Source organism: Schistocerca nitens, chromosome 2, assembly GCF_023898315.1.
Source record: "Schistocerca nitens isolate TAMUIC-IGC-003100 chromosome 2, iqSchNite1.1, whole genome shotgun sequence".
Lineage (NCBI taxonomy): Eukaryota > Metazoa > Arthropoda > Insecta > Orthoptera > Acrididae > Schistocerca > Schistocerca nitens.
Window position 1 is genome coordinate 1,019,105,749 of NC_064615.1, and position 18,857 is coordinate 1,019,124,605.

The 18,857-nt window shown below is 42.4% G+C and overlaps 1 protein-coding gene across 1 annotated transcript in view; it reads left to right on the forward strand.

Annotated features, from left to right (window-relative positions):
* LOC126237363 (neutral ceramidase-like) overlaps positions 1-18,857 on the forward strand; it is a 327,593-nt gene that overhangs the window by 295,901 nt on the left and 12,835 nt on the right. The window contains exons 12-13 of the mRNA XM_049947431.1: positions 6,246-6,413; positions 7,650-7,768. Coding sequence (XP_049803388.1) covers positions 6,246-6,413; positions 7,650-7,768 — 287 coding nt within the window. The remainder of the gene's footprint in view (positions 1-6,245; positions 6,414-7,649; positions 7,769-18,857) is intronic.

Genomic DNA, 18,857 nt, shown 5'->3' on the forward strand with positions numbered 1-18,857 from the left:
ATCCGCAAGCATAAATCCATACTTGCGTTGATCCATTGGTCCTTTCAGAAAGACGATATCACCCAGAGAAACCACGAAAACGTTCCCCAGACCATAACGCTCCCTCCTCCGGCCTGTAGCTTTCAGATGATTGTTTCAGGATGTTTGCTCTCTGTCTGGTGGAGCATAAGACGAGCACCTCTCGCCACACAATTGACGTCCAGTTGCAAACTCCAGCCTTTATTGCCGATGAACAGCAGTTATTATACCGGGTGATCAAAAAGTCAGTATAAACTTGAAAACTTAATAAACCACGGAATAATGTAGACAGAGAGGTAAAAATTGACACACATGCCTGGAATGACATGGGGTTGTATTAGAACAAAAAAAAGTATTGCTAGATGCGTGAAAGATCTCTTGCGCGCGTCGTTTGGTGATGATCGTGTGCTCAGCCGCCACTTTCGTCATGCTTGGCCTCCCAGGTCCCCAGACCTCAGTCAGTGCGATTATTGGCTTTGGGGTTACTTGAAGTCGCAAGTGTATCGTGATCGACCGACATCTCTAGGGATGCTGAAAGACAACATCCAACGTCAATGCCTCACCATAGCTCCTGACATGCTTTTCAGTGCTCTTCACAACATTATTCCTCGACTACAGCTATTGTTGAGGAATGATGATGGACATATTGAGCATTTCCTGTAAAGAACATCATCTTTGCTTTGTCTTACTTTATTATGCTAATTATTGCTATTCTGATGAGATGAAGCGCCATCTGTCGGACATTTTTTGAACGTTTGTATTTTTTTGGTTCTAATAAAACCCCACGTCATTCCAAGCATGTGTGTCAATTTGTTCCTCTCTATCTACATTATTCCGTGATTTATTCAGTTTTCAAATTTGTACTGACTTTGAGATCACCCAGTAGATGCGTGACCTAGGCGCCTGCTATGCAGGCCCATACGCAGCAATATTAGCTGAACGTTTATTGATAGGATACCGTTGGTAGCACCTTGGTTCATGTGATCTCTGCTGCCATGGTTCATCCCTGTCATCTATGGCCCATGGTGAACCTTAGTTGGCCTGGGGCCGGTTTTGGACGGCGCGATCTTGCCATGCACGGTATACTTTAACCACAGCGGCATGTAAACAGTTTGCAAACATAGCTGTTTCGGAAATGCTTCCACCCTTGGCCTGAAAACCAATGATCATTTCCTTTTGGACGTCAGCATCTCTTGTGTTCCCTCCGGCGTTGCTCCGCAGTGCGTACGTACTATTCGGCTGACGTAGTAGCAGCTACAGTGACGTGGTATCTTGTGCGTTCTAGGCGTTCTGGGCTTTCTTAAGTGCCGAAATGGCATCCAAGTCGATATCTCTTTCCGTCATATTGATGACGCTTCGTTCTGTTGATTTTTATTCGGCAGCATGCTGTTGTTGAGACAGCTGGATGAGTTTTTCTTTCTGTTTTTCTGTGGTCTTCCACTACTATGACACCTGTTGCGCTACAGTGGCCACGTCGATCCACTCCCAGTCTAGTTTCGAGAATACCTCTGTCAGTTGCGAGCGGACAGGCAGCAGCTCGCGACCATCTCAATCCAGCTGCCTCCTAGTGAAATGTAACCTCTACTACAGCAGCGCAGCACTGGTACAATAGATTCTTCTCTCTGCCGAGATGAGTGTTCATCTGAGGTGAGGGTATCATCTGTAGTGCCCCAGGGAAGTGTGGTAGGTCCGCTGTTGTTTCCTATCTACTTTAATGATCTTTTGGATAGGGTGGATAGCAATGTGCGGCTGTTTGCTGATGATGCTGTGGTGTACGGGAAGGTGTCGTCGTTGAGTGACTGTAGCAGGATACAAGATGACTTGGACAGGATTTGTGATTGGTGTAAAGAATGGCAGCTAACTCTAAATATAGATAAATGTAAATTAATCCAGATGAATAGGAAAAAGAATCCCGTAATGTTTGAATACTCCATTAGTAGTGTAGCGCTCGACACAGTTACGGGCCGGCCGGAGTGGCCGCGCGGTTCTGGCGCTGCAGTCTGGAACCGCGGGACCGCTACGGTCGCAGGTTCGAATCCTGCCTCGGGCATGGATGTGTGTGATGTTCTTAGGTTAGTTAGGTTTAACTAGTTCTAAGTTCTAGGGGACTAATGACCTCAGCAGTTGAGTCCCATAGTGCTCAGAGCCATTTGAACCATTTTTTTGAACACAGTTACGTCGATTAAATATTTGGGCGTAACATTGCAGAGCGATATGAAGTGGGACAAGCATGTAATGGCAGTTGTGAGGAAGGCGGATAGTTGTCTTCGGTTCATTGGTAGAATTTTGGAAGATGTGGTTCATCTGTAAAGGAGACCGCTTATAAAACACTAATACGACTTATTCTTGAGTACTGCTCTAGTGTTTGGAATCCCTATCAGGTCGGTTTGTGGGAGGACGTAGAAGCAATTCAGAGGCGGGCTGTTTAGATTTGTTACTGGTAGGTTTGATCATCACGCGAGTGTTACGGAAATGTTTCAGGAACTCGGGTGGGAGTCTCTAGAGCAAAGGAGGCGTTCTTTTCGTGAATCGCTACTGAGGAAATTTAGAGAACCAGCATTTGAGGCTGACTGCAGCACAATTTTACTGCCACAAACTTATATTTCGCGGAAAGGCCACAAAGATAAGATAAGAGAGATTAAGGCTGATACAGAGGCATATAGGCAGTCATTTTTCCCTCATTCTGTTTGGGAGTGGAATAGGGAGAGAAGATGCTAGTTGTGGTACGAGGTACCCTCCGCCACGCACCGTTTGGTGGATTGCGGAGTATGTATGTAGATGTAGATGTAAATGTAGATGTAGATGTAGATGTGATGGCTCACAATGCAAATCGAGGAATCTTGTTCTCATCTCGGCAGCGCAGCAGGAAGAGGCGTTTGATGGAGCGCCATGTTTCTTCCCTGTAGAGGTATGTAATGAATGACTGCCTCGTCTCACGGTGTCATAAATACTAATTATAAAAATAGATGTACATATGCACGTATGTATTTATGTTTCTCATTTCCTCCAGAACCACTGGATTTCAAACAAACCTGGTACACGTATCATGTACGGTCTGGAAATAATCACTGTGAGGTAGGAATCACCCACCGATCAAAGGGGTGGGGGCGGGGTGAAAAAGTGGTACAGCGACGTGAGACTAGCCTTAAGTTATTTGAGAATGAGAGCTCTTAGGGACTTGCAACAAACTTTACATACATTTCAAACCTTTGCGAAATTTTTCCTCGCTGACGAGCCCCACAAAATGATGAAAGAAAAAATGCTTATTACTCAATATGTTTTCGCTGTTTCTGCAATAAAACTGCCACGTGAAGTAAACGTTTTAATTTATTATTTCCTTGCGACAAATTGTATTAGTGACATATTTCGCAGACATCATTCGCAAATACTACTAAATGTATCAGGAAAATGATGTCATATTGTGACACATATTTCAGGGGAGATCACGTCAAATGCTAGAAAAAACTGCCGCATCATGCATGACGTTTTAACTTAATAATTCCTTGCTACTAAATCTATTTGCAACACATTTCGCAGACAGTATCCACAGTGCAGCTGGATGTACCTAGAAAAATAGACCAATGTACGACATATAGTTCAGAAGCCGACGAGAATGACAGGCCGCGGCGCGTACGTCACGAAGGTAGTCCTGAACTCGCTCGCTCAGCTCAGCAGACAAAACGCGTTTCTAAACCTGTTAACTCGCAGCTGGGCGTGTAAGTACTAACGAGAATTGCATCTTCCACTGGAATCGGCTATTATGAAGTCTTACTGATTAACTGTAGTACAGCAAAATTTAAGATCAACACTCGAGATAAATGGTATAAAGGCGTGTTTATAGCAGTAGCCTCTTCTGCTTAACAGTATTCATTACATGCTGGAAGTGGTGCCTTATGCAATTGATAATCATTTTACCATGATTTTATTTTACTGTACGCCAGTACAGCCGTAACAAATTATAAGTAGGCCAATGGACTTCCCATCATAATAGGACTAATAACAGTAAGATTCCATAATATCTGATTCCAGTAGAAGATTCTGTTTTCATTTGTACAGACACGCCCAGTTACGAGTTAACAGGTGTACAAACGTAGTTTGTCTGCTGATTTGAGCGAGCGAGCGAGCGCAGGACTACCTTCGTGACGTACGCGCCGCGGCCTATCTTTCTCGTAGGCTTCGGACTAGGTGGTTGATAAACTGTCGCGTCACACATATCGTTTAAATTTATTACTTCTTTGCTAATAAATCTATTAGCAACACATTTCGCATAAATTGTCCACGTATGTCGATGTATGTATTTACGAAATTAATTGTACGACACACGGTTCACGAGATATACGTAATAAACATTGAGCTGGAAACTGCAGAGCGTAATTGGCTAGAGATAAAGGTGAAATATGTGCACGATTTTGAGTGATTTATGTTAAATACATGTGAAATATATCTGACATGCGTGTATGGGTAAAAAGTTCATGCAAAACCCCTGGAATGATTTCAGTCAAATTTTACGTGCTGTTACAATATGAAAAGAAATACTGTAGGCATAAGAACCACCAGCCTCCTATTGGAATGAATGCGATAATGTGGGAAAAGAATGGAGGATGAGGATATGGACAGATAGTGGGGGGAAGGAGGAGAAAGATAGGGATAGGTGGAGGAAGAGATGGAGAGATTGAGGGCGGGGGGGGGGGGGGAGATGGACAGAGATGGACACGAGAGGAGGAGAGAAAGGAAAGAGGAGGAGATGGACAAACAGAGGAGAGAAGAGGAGATGGGCACAGAAATGAAAAGGGAGGAGACGAATAGGCAGAGGAACTGAAGGAGATTGGCAGGGAATTGGGGGCAGGGGGGGGGGTTGGAGATGGACAGAGAAAGGGGGTGGGGGGAGGAATAGATAGACTAATAGAAGATTGGAATACATACAAACTTCGGTAACGCCAGGTACTCAGCTAGTGAATGAATAAAATTTTCTCTAGCCTCCAGCGGCGTCAGCTGGTTAAATTACCTCGAACTCGTTATTAATTCCTATCGCCGCGAGACCGTGCATTCAGAATTCGACGTGTCCGCAATAACACTCAATAGTTCAGTCTTTCTATACTGTCGAAGTTATTGAGAATACAAAACTTGGAGTAAAGTGAACTTTTACGGAAATTCTCCGTTATGATTATGAAAATGTTTGAGTTATTATGCTGTAGAAATTTACATGCATCGGACTAACCGTTCATGACACCACGGGAGGGAAAGTTTACGCTCAAGGTACATGTTACTGAAATTCCTAACCATACGCCTGCAATCACGGGTCCTGTCGAATTTCTACTAGTTCTATTCATCGATCCCCACCAAAATATTACAAAAATGCTGATGAAGTTCCCTTTAACATAAGTAACACCGAGTTAGTTGCTGGTTACGTACAAGCGAAATGTATCTAGTTGGCCTAATCACACGCGTCACACACTCACAGTCTCTCGTTCAGCACAGTTCTTTTGTGTTTGCCGTTTCTGTTGAGTTCTTTATGGCCGCCTCCGAATTAATTGCGCAATCGATAGCTACGAAATTAAACGCATTCTTCATATTATTCGCTTTCATGCTTCATCAAAGCAGCACGCACACCCACGACTCACTCTTTGTGGTAGCTGAGCCTGTACTGACTCACTAGCTCGCCCTAAAAGTTCGGAAATGTCGTACGGGGTGTGCCCGCGGCGTATACGGACAAATTCGATCTGTTAAGTAAAGGATCGATATCTGTACCCTTTGTCGTGAATTATACGACGGTACTGAACGAAATCCACACCATAGATCCCTTTACCGTCATCACTTCATTCGGTCTCCAAAATCCAGACTGTCTTTCCGCGCCGCGGTACCGTCCAGCCGCGTGCTATGTAGCCGTGCTATACAGCTACCAGCGGAAGGAGAGGGAACGTCATCCCGGCTAAATCTGAGTGTAGGCTCAACACCTGTCATGCAAGCCTTGAAGTATACTACAACCTCATGGTAATCATGTTGCAGAGTTTCGCGGGATAGCCGCGCGGTCTAGGGCGCCTCACCACGGCCCGCGTGGCAGCTGCCGTCGGAGGTTCGAGTCCTCCCTCGGGCATGGGTGTGTGTGTTTTCCTTAGCGTAAGTTAGTTTAAGTTAGATTAACTAGTGTGTAAGCCGAGGGACCGATGACCTCAGCGATTTGGTCCCATGAGAACTAATCACAAATTGCCAATTTCCAAATGTTGCAGAATAGGACCCTGGAACCTGGACCTTCGCCACCAGACTTGTCCAAGGAGGTGATTCAGCTGACGCCCGGCGTGGTGTATGACCTGCCCCCGTGGCGGTCACCGTTCGGCTACGTGGTGCAGCAGCCACCTGCCACAGCCAAGCCCGGAGACACCGTCACCGCCACTTTCGTGAGTAAATTCTCAAGTCTGTCTGGGAAACAGAGCCCAAGAGCAAAGTGTCACTCACTTTCTTCCGTTCTCGTCGCATTCTATTAATAAGCACGGTGACCAAAATATTAGTCAGCCCCAGTAAATACCGTGCAAAACCTTACCTATCCCTGGAAATGTCTTCAGCTCAGAGAGGAAGAGAGTCTACAAGTTTCTTAAGGTATGCCACATAAACCTGAAGTCGTTGACTGGAGATTGGATCTCGCAGCGCTACTAAATTGCGGGGATTTGGACTACCACGTTTCATTCGCGGTTCCAAATACTCCCTGGCATTTGTGGGATTTGGATAGGATGATTTAGCGCGTTAATCGAGACGTTATAGGATGTCCGAATGTTCCTCGAGGCAGGAGCAAGTGTGTGCAATCCTGTGAACATGCCTTTTGTTTATCCAGGAAGATATGCGACTGCATTCTCGTAAGTTATTTCAATTCCCGCTGTGCTGGGAGAAGCTCATGTTTCACATATGTTGCAACTTCACTTTTCTGGGTATCTTAAGACGGAGGACGACTGACGCTGCTGGCGCAGTTAGGGAGTTAAACACGTTACAACAGATGTGAATGCACACGCGTGAAGAGAGTGTCACAGTAAGCTATGACAATTATTTTGCCGAGGAGTCCTTTTCCCCAGCCTATGCTCTTCACTCACTACGACAAGAAGAACACTTTCGTCGTCTTCCACCCGCTCTCCATCTCCTGCATCAACTATAGCAGAAGTGAACATCGTAGGTATCTGCAGCATACAAGTCATGGCCAATGATTCAGTCTAAACACTGGAATTCCGTAAGACTTGGAGTCTCATAGTTTAAATCGAATATACTTTCGGAATGGGACTAGCTTCAGTAGTTGTAATACATGTTTCCGATATACCTCCTAATTACTGAAATATTTCAAGGAATTTTGGATTGCTTTTTCCCTTTGTTGTTGGCGAGTGTGGAGCCTGCAATCTTAACTGAAGTTATATGGTATCTGCTCGAAATAACCTGATTTTTCTGCCTTGATTTGTCGTATAAGAATAAGTAAGTGAAGTAGCAGGTGTTCATGAAGAACATGAAGAGCAGATTAACAGGGATAGCAAATACAACAACGTGCAATGTAACCTTTTCGACAGCCAGAGCCCAGAAAATTAGGCAATTTTCGCAAATCCTTTGCAAAACTGGCCTGCCTGGTCTTGTGACAACAGTTGGTTTTCTTCCCACAGGTGGCAGGGAATCCGCGGAACAACTTGCAGCACGGAGGGTCGTACCTGACTGTGGAGAAGAAGGACCCCTACTCCGGAAACTGGACCGTCGTCGCCATAGACGCCGACTGGGAGACGAAGTGAGTTCCCCTCTCTCTCTCTGCCGACAGTACCACTCACAGTGCAGGCGCACTAAGTGCGATTTGTAACTTTAAGAGTTCTCAACTAACTGTGTAAAAGTAAGTTAAGTTCCAACATATCATCCTCTGCCAATGACGTCACTAGGTGCGTGTGGAAGAGCACGTCATTAGCATACCGCTCTTCCAGTCGTTGTCGAATTCCTTGACCTTGGAACTGCTACTAACCGCTCTAGTAGCTCCACAGTTGCCCTTCCGAGGCTAAGTCCACCCTGTACAGTCCCCCCACCAAGGAAAAATTCCTGAAAGAACGGGAGTCGAACCCGGCTCCTCCACATCGCAATAAGCCGTGCTGATCACTCACCTACGGAGGCGAACACGAAGTCGAGTACAATTTATCTATTCTGAATGCATTTAATTCAAGTATGATGAATATTAGGTTCATTATAAACTCAAATCGTAATCATGAAGTAAATCTAAATCTTCACTTACTTAATTTATGTTGTTGCTAACGATACTTCGCTGCAGTCATTTGCTGAACTCGTTTCTTAGGTAACTAGGGGTCTTCTCTAAATTCACACACGTGATGTTCAGTAAATCTTTAAGATTTAAACTACAAATGCAACTGCTGATTACAATTTCAACAAACACAGCATCTATTTTTGTTATTCATTATATATTTCTTTCAACTACAATTTCATTTTCCAACCGGTTCCTACTCGGAATGAACAAAAACATATGGCATGAAAGAATACATCTGTTGTGGTTGTTTACAATGTGATGAAATTATTACTTGGATCCGGGAGAACCACAGACACTCGTAATTCCAATAAAACGTGCTCCTACAAAATACTAATGAACAAACTGAAAGGAATAAAACGGAAATCAAAAAATGAACATATCGATTCCGCGTCACGAAAGCAAATTAAAATTTCGATAAGCAGCATAACGAAAAGTCATACCATTAAGAACTTTGCAACGTGCTGGTCGACAAATTCTTTTTTGTGCGTTTTCAGAGCTCACAAACCTTGATGGTTGTGTATGCCACCTGGTTGTGGGAAGACGTCAAACCAGTTATCAAACAGAACTAGTGTTGCATCGTTTAACGCGTAAGAGACAACAAGAGTACGTTACATTGATAATCACTCTTCAGTGGCAAAATAACGTAAGATGCATTAAACAAGGACATAGGACGCAGACTAGCGCAGGGTAAGCATTTAATCTTCGGTAAAAGCAGACTACTAGTATCAGACATTGGCCTTCCCTATTTCAGCGAAACCTGTGTGTAGTTAATCATGGATTATGGAAAACTGCAGAATCGAACAGACGTATGTTGAAGATAATGTGTGGCTCTCCATAGAATCCAAGTTGAAAGGAATATGTTGAAAACACTACTTACAGAAATTGTTAGAGTGTTGGAACATGTGTTAACGAACAGCTTCTACAGCACTAGAGGGAACCATGGAGGACGAAATCAATAGGTCAATAGGAATGTATCTAACATGTTGAAGACGTTAGGTGTTTAGTGGTACTTTTACATGAAGAAGTTGGCACAGGAGTCGAAGTCTTGGCGGGCGGCCCCACACCAATCACTAGACTGATGGGCTGATGTTTAAAATATGTTACTGTAATTATACTGGCCATTAATTTATACTTATTTTCTTTGCCATCATCTACTTACGCAACATTTTTTTAAATACGTTAAATACGTTTCATGTTGCTTTTTGCAGCGTTACGGGAACTGTTTTCTCTGAAACATGTTTTACCAGTTCCCGAATCGTAGTACATCGTCACAAGCACAGTGAGATCAAGAAGAGAGAAAATATGCGCACAAGTGTTGAACGCATGTTCCTTGACTTCGGTACGGCATTCGATGTGGTTCGATACTGTAGCATGAACAAAAAATGCTTAAGAGTTAACAGATCAGCGTAGCCACTGTCACAGGTAGAATTCAATACTTTTTAACAGGGCGAAATCGACAAATGTAAAAGTAACTGTAGAAGTATCCAAACGAGAAATGTTAACAGTGTTTAAAGGACGTATTTTGTGTGCAAACATATGAGAGAACGCCTTACAAGGAAATTTAAAACCTTGGTATGCGTGATATATACCGAAAAACAACACACACACTATACATGCCAGAGGCACCGTCAGATCTATAGGGTGAATCATCTAAAACGTGTACCGAAAATATTGCGGAAACAGAAAGTAGTATTGATGTGCGGTTTTTCAGGTATGGATTGATAGTCAGGGGCTCTTATTGTTAGGCAATTAATAGTTTGTACGTAATAATACTTATAAAATGTATTTTGTGTGCAAACATAAACTTTTTTATGTGGAACAACACCTATTGGCATTAACAGAATAAAGGTAGGATAAATTGGAATATCCGTGCTGTTTACTGCATAGTTCTAGTGAGAGTCGTTAACGGCATATCGTATTTCGAAAAGTTCCCATAACTACACTTGTTCATTACCACCGACAGCATACATCAAAGAACAAGTGTATACACTAGTTATGTGCGTTCTGACCAGTAACGAGACATTCGACCAGAAAAGGTTGCGTTCAAAATGACCACCAGCAGTTTGTTAATTTCAATAGGCATTGTTCCATTTGAAAAGCGTATGTTTGCACAAAAAATACACTTTCTAAGTATTATTACAATCTGTTTATTGGCTAACAAAACGAGCCCCTGATTATCAATCCAACCTGTGAGAACGGTAAATCAATAGCACTTTCCGTTTCCGCAATACTTGCCGTACAACTTGTAGGTAATTCATCCTGCATTGTGAATATTAATTACCAACGGGTAAAGTAGCATTAACTCTGCTCTCTTGCTCTTTGACCGAGGAGACAGCAAGATTCGAAGCAGAATTCAAGTAAAATCTCTCTACTTATAGGTCAGTTGCTAATTTAATCTCAACTACTTCCATCATAAGAGTATCCCATACAGGAAACTGCATGCCAGATTCTCCATGTTGGCATCTTCCAAAGGATAACCGGTGCTAAGGCTATCTTCTGCAATAGCAGCTTTCGTTGGTTGTCGTATCTGCGTGTGACGCTTACGCTCAACACACCTGTCCTCCGCAGTCCTAATTTATGATGTGCCACATCTACAACGGATACGTTAGACACCCGACTTACGCAACCTTTCGCAAACTAAAATCATCGTTTACAGATCCTAAAAAGCCTCTGACCTTACACGCTGGCCGAGAAACACATTTCTGAAAAAATACTGTAATTTCAGTATAGTTATTAAATGAAGCCGAGATAATTTCTTGGAAACAAAATCAAATTTTCGGCAACTAAAATGAATTCTTTTACTAACAACAGCTAAATCAGCGCATTGCTTGATGCGATTGGCGCAGGAGAATTAATATAGTGCATGACATTCAGAAACGATGGAACAGTGTTATGGTCTCGACTCCATAACAAAAACGAAAGAGTGCATTGCAATCCTACTCAGAAACTGGGAAGTTTCGCTAACAACGATACATTTTCTTTCCGTAAAGGCAACCAAGATGATATACAAATGTCTCGCGGCGTAATAAATGTTACAACGACTTATGGGAACTGAGCTGAGAAACTTCTTGGGCAGCCACATGGCTTACGCAGGAAGTATTTCCTACAAGATTTCTAGTGTTTTGCGGAATCTTGATTTGAAATGCGTTTTTCGAACACCCTTTTGGGTCTGTAAAGGATGATGAAAAACGTAAAAAATCGAAAAAGAAATGATTGTTCGAAGGACGGATTCAGCAAATAGGAAATTCAAAATAGCCTTCAGTGAAACTGAAAATAAGGATGGTAGAATTAAGAGTCCAATGGGAATGCCACTGTTAAATGCAGAGAAGACAGTGTATAGTTGGAAAGAGCACACTGAAAGCCTCCACCAGCGGAAGACTTGTATGATGACGTGATAGAAGAAAAAGCAGGAGTCCACAGGGAGGAGACAGAGGATCGAATATTAGAATCAAAATTTAAAAGAGCTTTGGATGACTTAAGGGGCTCCGGAAAGGCTCAAAATCATGAAAAGTTCAATTTTTACTTTTTTGCTTTTTCTGAATCTGCAGACTATTACCTTTTAATAGATATATAATTTATTCAATTCCGAAGACTACAACTATTTTTAAATTTTTTTTGAAATGTGTTCTACATGGGCGTGACCCACTGTGGCGCTGTTAAACTGCTGTCAAATGGTGTTATTATTAACGTCCGTGTTCATCAGGTACATTTTAGTGATGTGAGATAAAGTATGTGTTGTGGCTAACCTGTGATGGTTCAATATATATCGCTGGTGTGATTGTCGATTGTTTCATGTTTATTTACTCTGTCGTTATCTCGAAAATATTCGTAATTAATTCTGTTTCTTGAGTCTCTGTTTTGTTGAAGTATAATAATGAGTAAAAGTAAAGTTATTAGAAATCCTCTGAAGGCTTTTAAGAAAAGGAGAAATGTTGGAAAGCCAAAGGTATGTGTTATTACTGTAAACAATAAAGACGATAACCAAGTGAGTGAACCTAACCTCTCAAGTACACCTGCCCATAGCCGTCAAAGTGGGAAAGAAAATACTTCACAGAAGAAGCTTGGTTCAATGAGTGAAAACTATGAATGTTTTATGGGCGAATCGGATGTGAATGAAATATTTGATATGTCGGTTCTCAAAGGAATTTTTTCAAACTGTGTAAGATGTATTCATTGTAGTGAAGTTGGTCTGGAACTCTCCATAATAAAGCACGTAGGACTTGCTAGTGAAATACAACTGAAATGTGATAAGTGTTCATACATGACCACCTTTTGGAACAGTGTTGCAGTAACTGCAACTGAAGAAAATGGTAGCAAAATCTACGAACACAACATTAGATTTGTTTATTCCTTGCGTTCAGTTGGTAAGGGTGCTACTGCAGGTGCAATTTTCTGTGGCATCATGAATCTTCCAAATCCCCCAACCAAGTTTACGACCTATAATAAAGCGTATAGTTGGAAAGAGCACACCGAAAGCCTCCACCAGCGGAAGACTTATATGATGACGTGATAGAAGAAAAAGCAGGAGTCCACAGGGAGGATGTCTGTATAGAATCTATAAAGAACGCTGTGGAAGAGGCAGTAATGGAAAATAAGAGATTTGACTGCAGCGTTCGATGGTACCTGGCATAAACGGGGACACACATCTCTTCATGGTGTAGTATCTGCCACCAGTATGTATACAGGGAAAGTTTTAGATGTAGCACTAATATCAAAGTATTGTAGATGTCCACAAAAATATAAAGGTACACATGAAAATAATTGCAAAGCTAACTATAGTGGCAGTGGTGGAGGAATGGAAGTGGCTGGTGTTGCCAGTATATTCCAGCGTTCTGAGGCGTGTGATAAAGTGCGATATGTTAATTACCTTGGTGACGGTGATTCTAAAAGTTTCAAACATGTTCAAGGACTGAAGCCCTATGGTGATGATGTTGTAGTGCAGAAATTTGAGTGTATTGGACACGTACAGAAGCGAATGGGAACAAGACTTCGGCGACTGAAAGCTTCGTACAAAAAACAAAAACTCAGTGATGGTAAAGGGTTGGATGCGAAGGGAAGGTTAACTGACAGTGTAATTGACAAAATACAGAACTATTATGGAATGGCTATTAGGCAAAATACACAAAGTGTCGACGAAATGAAGAAGGCTGTTTGGGCTCTTTTTTTTCATACTTCTTCAACCGATGAAAATCCCCAACATAGCTTGTGTCCCAAAGAAGAAAGTTGGTGTAAATATAACAAAGGATTGCTAACTGGTGAATTGTACACTCATAAGCATAGTCTGCCTCATGCAATAATGGAGGTGATAAAACCTATTTTCAGAGACTTAGCAGCACCTGGCTGTTGAAAAAGTGTATTCACGGAAAAACTCAAAACCCCAATGAAAGTGTAAATAGTGTTATATGGTCGAGAATCCCCAAGACTGTATTTGTTGGAATAGAAACACTTCACTTTGGTGAGTATGACGCTGTTGCGACTTTCAATGATGGCAACATTGTAAGGTGCAAGGTATTTAGAAATATGGGAATGAAGATAGGTTCTAACATGGTACGAGCGATGCTTGCTTTAGACAAGGAACGCCTTCGGGCTGCAGACAGGGCTGTAAAGAGTCTAGAAATACAAGCAAGAGTAAACAGGAGGAGGAACAAGAGGAAGCTGGAGGAGGAGTTTACAGAGGATGAAGATAATCCATCCTATTGACCTGGAATGCACTAAAAAGTTAATCCAATCTTTGTCGCTCGATTCCCAAAACTTTTATTTTCTCATACTAATTACATGTTTTCTAAGGATCTTCCAAACATATTTGTTTCAAACTTTCAGTAAATGTTACACAGTACCTTCTACATAATTTAACACAGCCTTTTTCCAAAAAACTGTATATTTTTGAATATATAAATAAAAAATTGCAAAAAAATGTTGTGAATTTTCATTACAATTGAAAAAAAATCATCTTTAATAACTGAACTAAAATTTTGTAAAATCCCTGTGTTAAGTTGTAGTCCATATTCCAATAAATAATCTGTAAAAAGTTCAACTTCCTACCTCAAATACTTTGTGAGGAAAGATGTAATTTATAAGCGTTATTTTAACATTGCAAGTATAGTGCTTTCCGGAGCCCCTTAAGCTGAAATAAGACACAAGGGATGGATAGCATTCCATCAGTATTCTAAAATCATTGGGTGAAGGGGCAAGGGGGGACTAAACGACTATACGTGTTGGTGTGTAGAATGTATGAGAGCGGCGATAGACCATCTGACTTGCGGAAGAGCATGATCCACACAGTCCTGAAGATAGTAAAAGCCGAGAAGTGCTAGAATTATTAGCAATAAGCTTAACAGCTCATGCATCCAAGTTGGTAACAAGAATAATACGTACAATAATGGAAGAGAAAATTGAGGATGTGTTAGATGAAGATCAGTTTGGCTTTACGAAAGGTAAAGGCACCAGAGACACAGTTCTAGCGTTGCGGCTGTTAATGGAAGCAAGATAGAAGAAAAATCGACACACGTTCATAGGATATGACGATCTGGAACAAGCGTTTGACATTGTCAAATGGTGCAAGACGTTCGAAATTCTGAGAAAAACAGGGCTAATGTACAAGGATGTAAGACAGGGATGTAGCCTTTCGTTCCTGTTGATCAGTCTGTATATCGAAGAAGCAATGAGGGAAATAAAAGAAAATTGAATTAAAATACAGGGTGAAAGGATATCGGTTATAAGATTCAGTGATGACTTTGCTATCCGCAGCGAAAGTGACGAAGAATTGGAGGATGTGCTGAATGGAATGAACAGTGTAGTGAATATAGTATATGGATTGAGAGAAAATCGGAGAAAGGCCGAAGTAATAAAAAGCAGCAGAAATGAGAACAGCGAGAAACTTAACATCACAACTGGGGATCACAAGACAGACGAAGTCAAGGAATTCTGTTACTAGGCAGCAAAATAACCCGTCACGGATGGAGCAAGGAAGACAGAAGAAGCAGACTAGCACTAGCGCGAAAATCATTCCTGGCCAAGAGAATTCTGCTAGTATCAAACACAGGTCTTAACTTGACAGAAAAATTTCTGAGAATGTACGTTTGTAAGGACAACATTGTACGGTAGCGAGACATGTACTGCGGGAAAACCAGAACAGAAGAGAATTGAAGAATTTGAGATGTGGAGCTACCGAAGAATGTTGAAAATTAGGTAGACTGACAAGGTAACGAATGAGGAGATTCTCCGCAGAATCGGCGAGGAATGGAACATGTGGAAAACACTGACAAGAAGAAGCGACAGAATGGTAGGACATCTGTTACAACATCACGGAATATCTTCCTTGGTACTAGAGGGAGCTGTAGGGCGTAAAACCTGCAGGGGAAGAAAGAGACAGGAATACATTTAGCAAATAACCGAGGACGTAGAGTGCAAGTGTTGCTCTGAGATGAAAAGGTTGGCACTGGAGAGGAATTCCTGGTTGGTCGCTTCAAACCAATCCAGAAAACCGATGACACAAGAAAACGATGATCTTGGTTTGCGTAAGGCGGGTATTTACGGCATCCGTTGCACATAAAGCATGTTATAAATTTGTCAGATAATCAGGACGGCGGAGGACCAGTGAACTGAGCACGTGTGAAAACGCGCATATGGCACCCAAGAAAAACTGTTGTTGTAGAACACTGTCTTGGCGCCGTTGATCCTATGGAATATAATAACATGGAAATTCTGGTTTTCAATTCCAGTTCCGGATAGAGTTATAACGAAACACTTGAGGTTAATAACTAGCAGGTGGTCTTATAGAGACAGTTTTTTGCTTACAAGAATGATATTCGCATTTTCGCACATAGCAAGACTCCAGCTGCACTATTTATTGGTGACAATGAGAATTTGTGCCGGACCGGGGCTCTAAACATTTCCTGCTTTGCGCGAGCTCTCTCCCTAACTGCTTCGGCTACCTGAACACGCTCCCCCGAAAGACCAAAACTAACATACCTCATCGTTCTGTCTACATCCTATATTCACAAATATACTGTGTATTCCTTGCAGAGAGAAACGTACGATTGAAGTGGCGGCCTTCTTTTTAGGCATGAAGTACTAATAAAGTGGCCCACCCAGCTACCCGCGCGGTCTAGCGCGTTGCTTCCCGAGGGGGAAGGCTTGCTGGTCCCCGGCGAATTAGTGTCGAGGTCCGGTGTGCCGGCCAGCATGTGGGTGGTTTTTAGGCGATTTTCCATATGCCTCGGCGAATGCGGGCTGGTTCCCCTTATTCCTCCTCAGTTACACTATGTCGGCGATTGCTGCGCAAAAACACTGTCAGCACCTACAGATACACCATAATTACTCTACCACACAAACATTTGGAGTACACTCGTCTGGGATGAGACGTTCCAAGGGGGTGTCCACTGGGGGCTGAATCACACAATAACCCTGAGTTCGGTGTGAGGCGGCGGTGGGGTGGGTGGACTGCTGTAGCCTGTTGTGGAGTTGTGAACCACTGGGGGCTACGGCGGGACGAAGCCTCTCCGTCGTTTCTAGGTCCCCGATTCAATACACACAATACACTAATAAAGTGGCGTGCATGTATGAAGGACACTGGCAGAGCACGTCGAACCAACACAGCCACTGCAGTGCAGTATTTCATGCCTAAAAACAACGCTGCAACTTTAATCAAAACGTCTGTCCCGGTCCGGGATTCACAGTGCCTGTCGAGTTTAGGATATAGACAAAATAGTGACATGTGGAAACTTGGGCTTGTCTGGGGAGCGTGTTCGGACAGCCGAAGCGATTAAGACGACCACTGGCGTAAGGAAGGAAATCCGGGTTCAATTCCCGGTTCGGAACAAATTTTCACTGTCCCCAATAAATAGTGCATCTGGTGCGACTATAATTCCTGTATTTCATACAGCTAACGATCGCAGCAGTGCCTGTTAATTCTGACACTCGTGCATGTCTCAAGGACAGTACAGAGTACACCCAATCAACACAGGCACTGCGATGTAGTATAGATTTTTGTTTAAATTCCGCTTGGAATCCTGTTGTCTCCCTGGTCAAACAACAGAGGTACAGCCACTGTTCTTGCTACCACAGGCGTCACTAATTAATAATTACGGCCTATAACTTCTGAAGTTAGTCATATTTTGTTGTGTGTGGTGCTAGTGTTTACTGCGCGCGCGCGTATGTGTGTGTGTGTGTGTGTGTGTGTGTGTGTGTGTGTGTGTGTGTGCGTGTGTGCGTGCACGCGCGCGATCTCTCGTTGCATTTGTGCTTTGAAAATGACAGGGTGTTCACCTGGCAGAGGGCGGTTGTCGAAGACGTCACTTGGCTGCATTCCCATAACATGTATGTACTTTTGTAGAGTTCGAAAAATATGGAATAGGTACTAGTGGATCTAATGGTGTGAGGACAGACCTGGATAACTCTGTTCACAACGCATTTGCTGTCAGAAGCTGAAGTAGCGTGTTTGAGTCACGGTGAGGCACACAGTTTTAAACCGCCAGGAAGTTTTATCCATTTAGTGCTGTTGAGAAAAACGCACATGTCATTTGCACAACATGGAAATGTACTGGAAACGATGAAGGTAGGCCACTGCATAATTACAACTCCCGCGGAAGTTTAAACGATTTAGATGAGACAAGTTTATCGCCTGAAACGGCAGCTCGCCGGCGAATTGCTTAGTTGTTTACCCAGCTGAGGTTGGGTCCTGCTGTCGAGAACACTGCAGTACTGGTTATTGCGAAAAGTTCGTCGTCCATCCTACGCGTTATTGGACGGAAATATTTCTACGCTAGTGGAAGATGCGGGTGCAGGCCGGATAGTAAGTCGGCAGACAGCCATTTGAAAAGAAGAAATGTCGCAAAACCCTCACACATTCTAAGGTATCAGTTTCACGGTGAAACATACAAGCGCCAAGGGTATGTAGCCGAGTAAAGTTAGTAATTGTCGCACTGTTAATTCTGAATGATTTATGAAATAACACAAGGCAAGGTAAACGTTAACCGATTATATGGATTAAGTTGTTTACAGTTTTGTTAAGTATGAAAACTCACGATTGTAGAAGTTTACGCGCACTTGTTGAGTAATGCATTCCCCATTTCCTCCCAACACGTCACTGAACTATGCCCGTCATTCCCACTCCTTTATTTTAAAAAAGTCAGATTTTAGTACAATGTTGTTTAGATGAATAATACAGCAAGTATATGCAACAGAATTAGAATTAGTACCTTCGAAGTTTTGTTAAGTAATCAGATTTTAAGTAATGTGAACGCTAATTTAACATAAATCAGGTGCTATGAGACACGATATATCTAACTGAAAATGACTCACAGCAAAAGATTTATTCTTTTCAACAGATATTCCCACAAGGGACTGCCGTGGCTGTAACTTATACCTTAGGAAAGCTATGTATAGTCTCGGTCACAGTATTTCATTTTGCTCTTTTAGGCGCACGCTGTTCCGAGACACAACTCGATTTTCACCAACTCATGAACTTTTCATGGTGTTACATCTTATTCGTTTTATAGCTTGGCAATAAAAGAACGGCATATTTTTAAGTTCTACGCTGAAATTATCTAAGATGAGACAACCGCTGGCT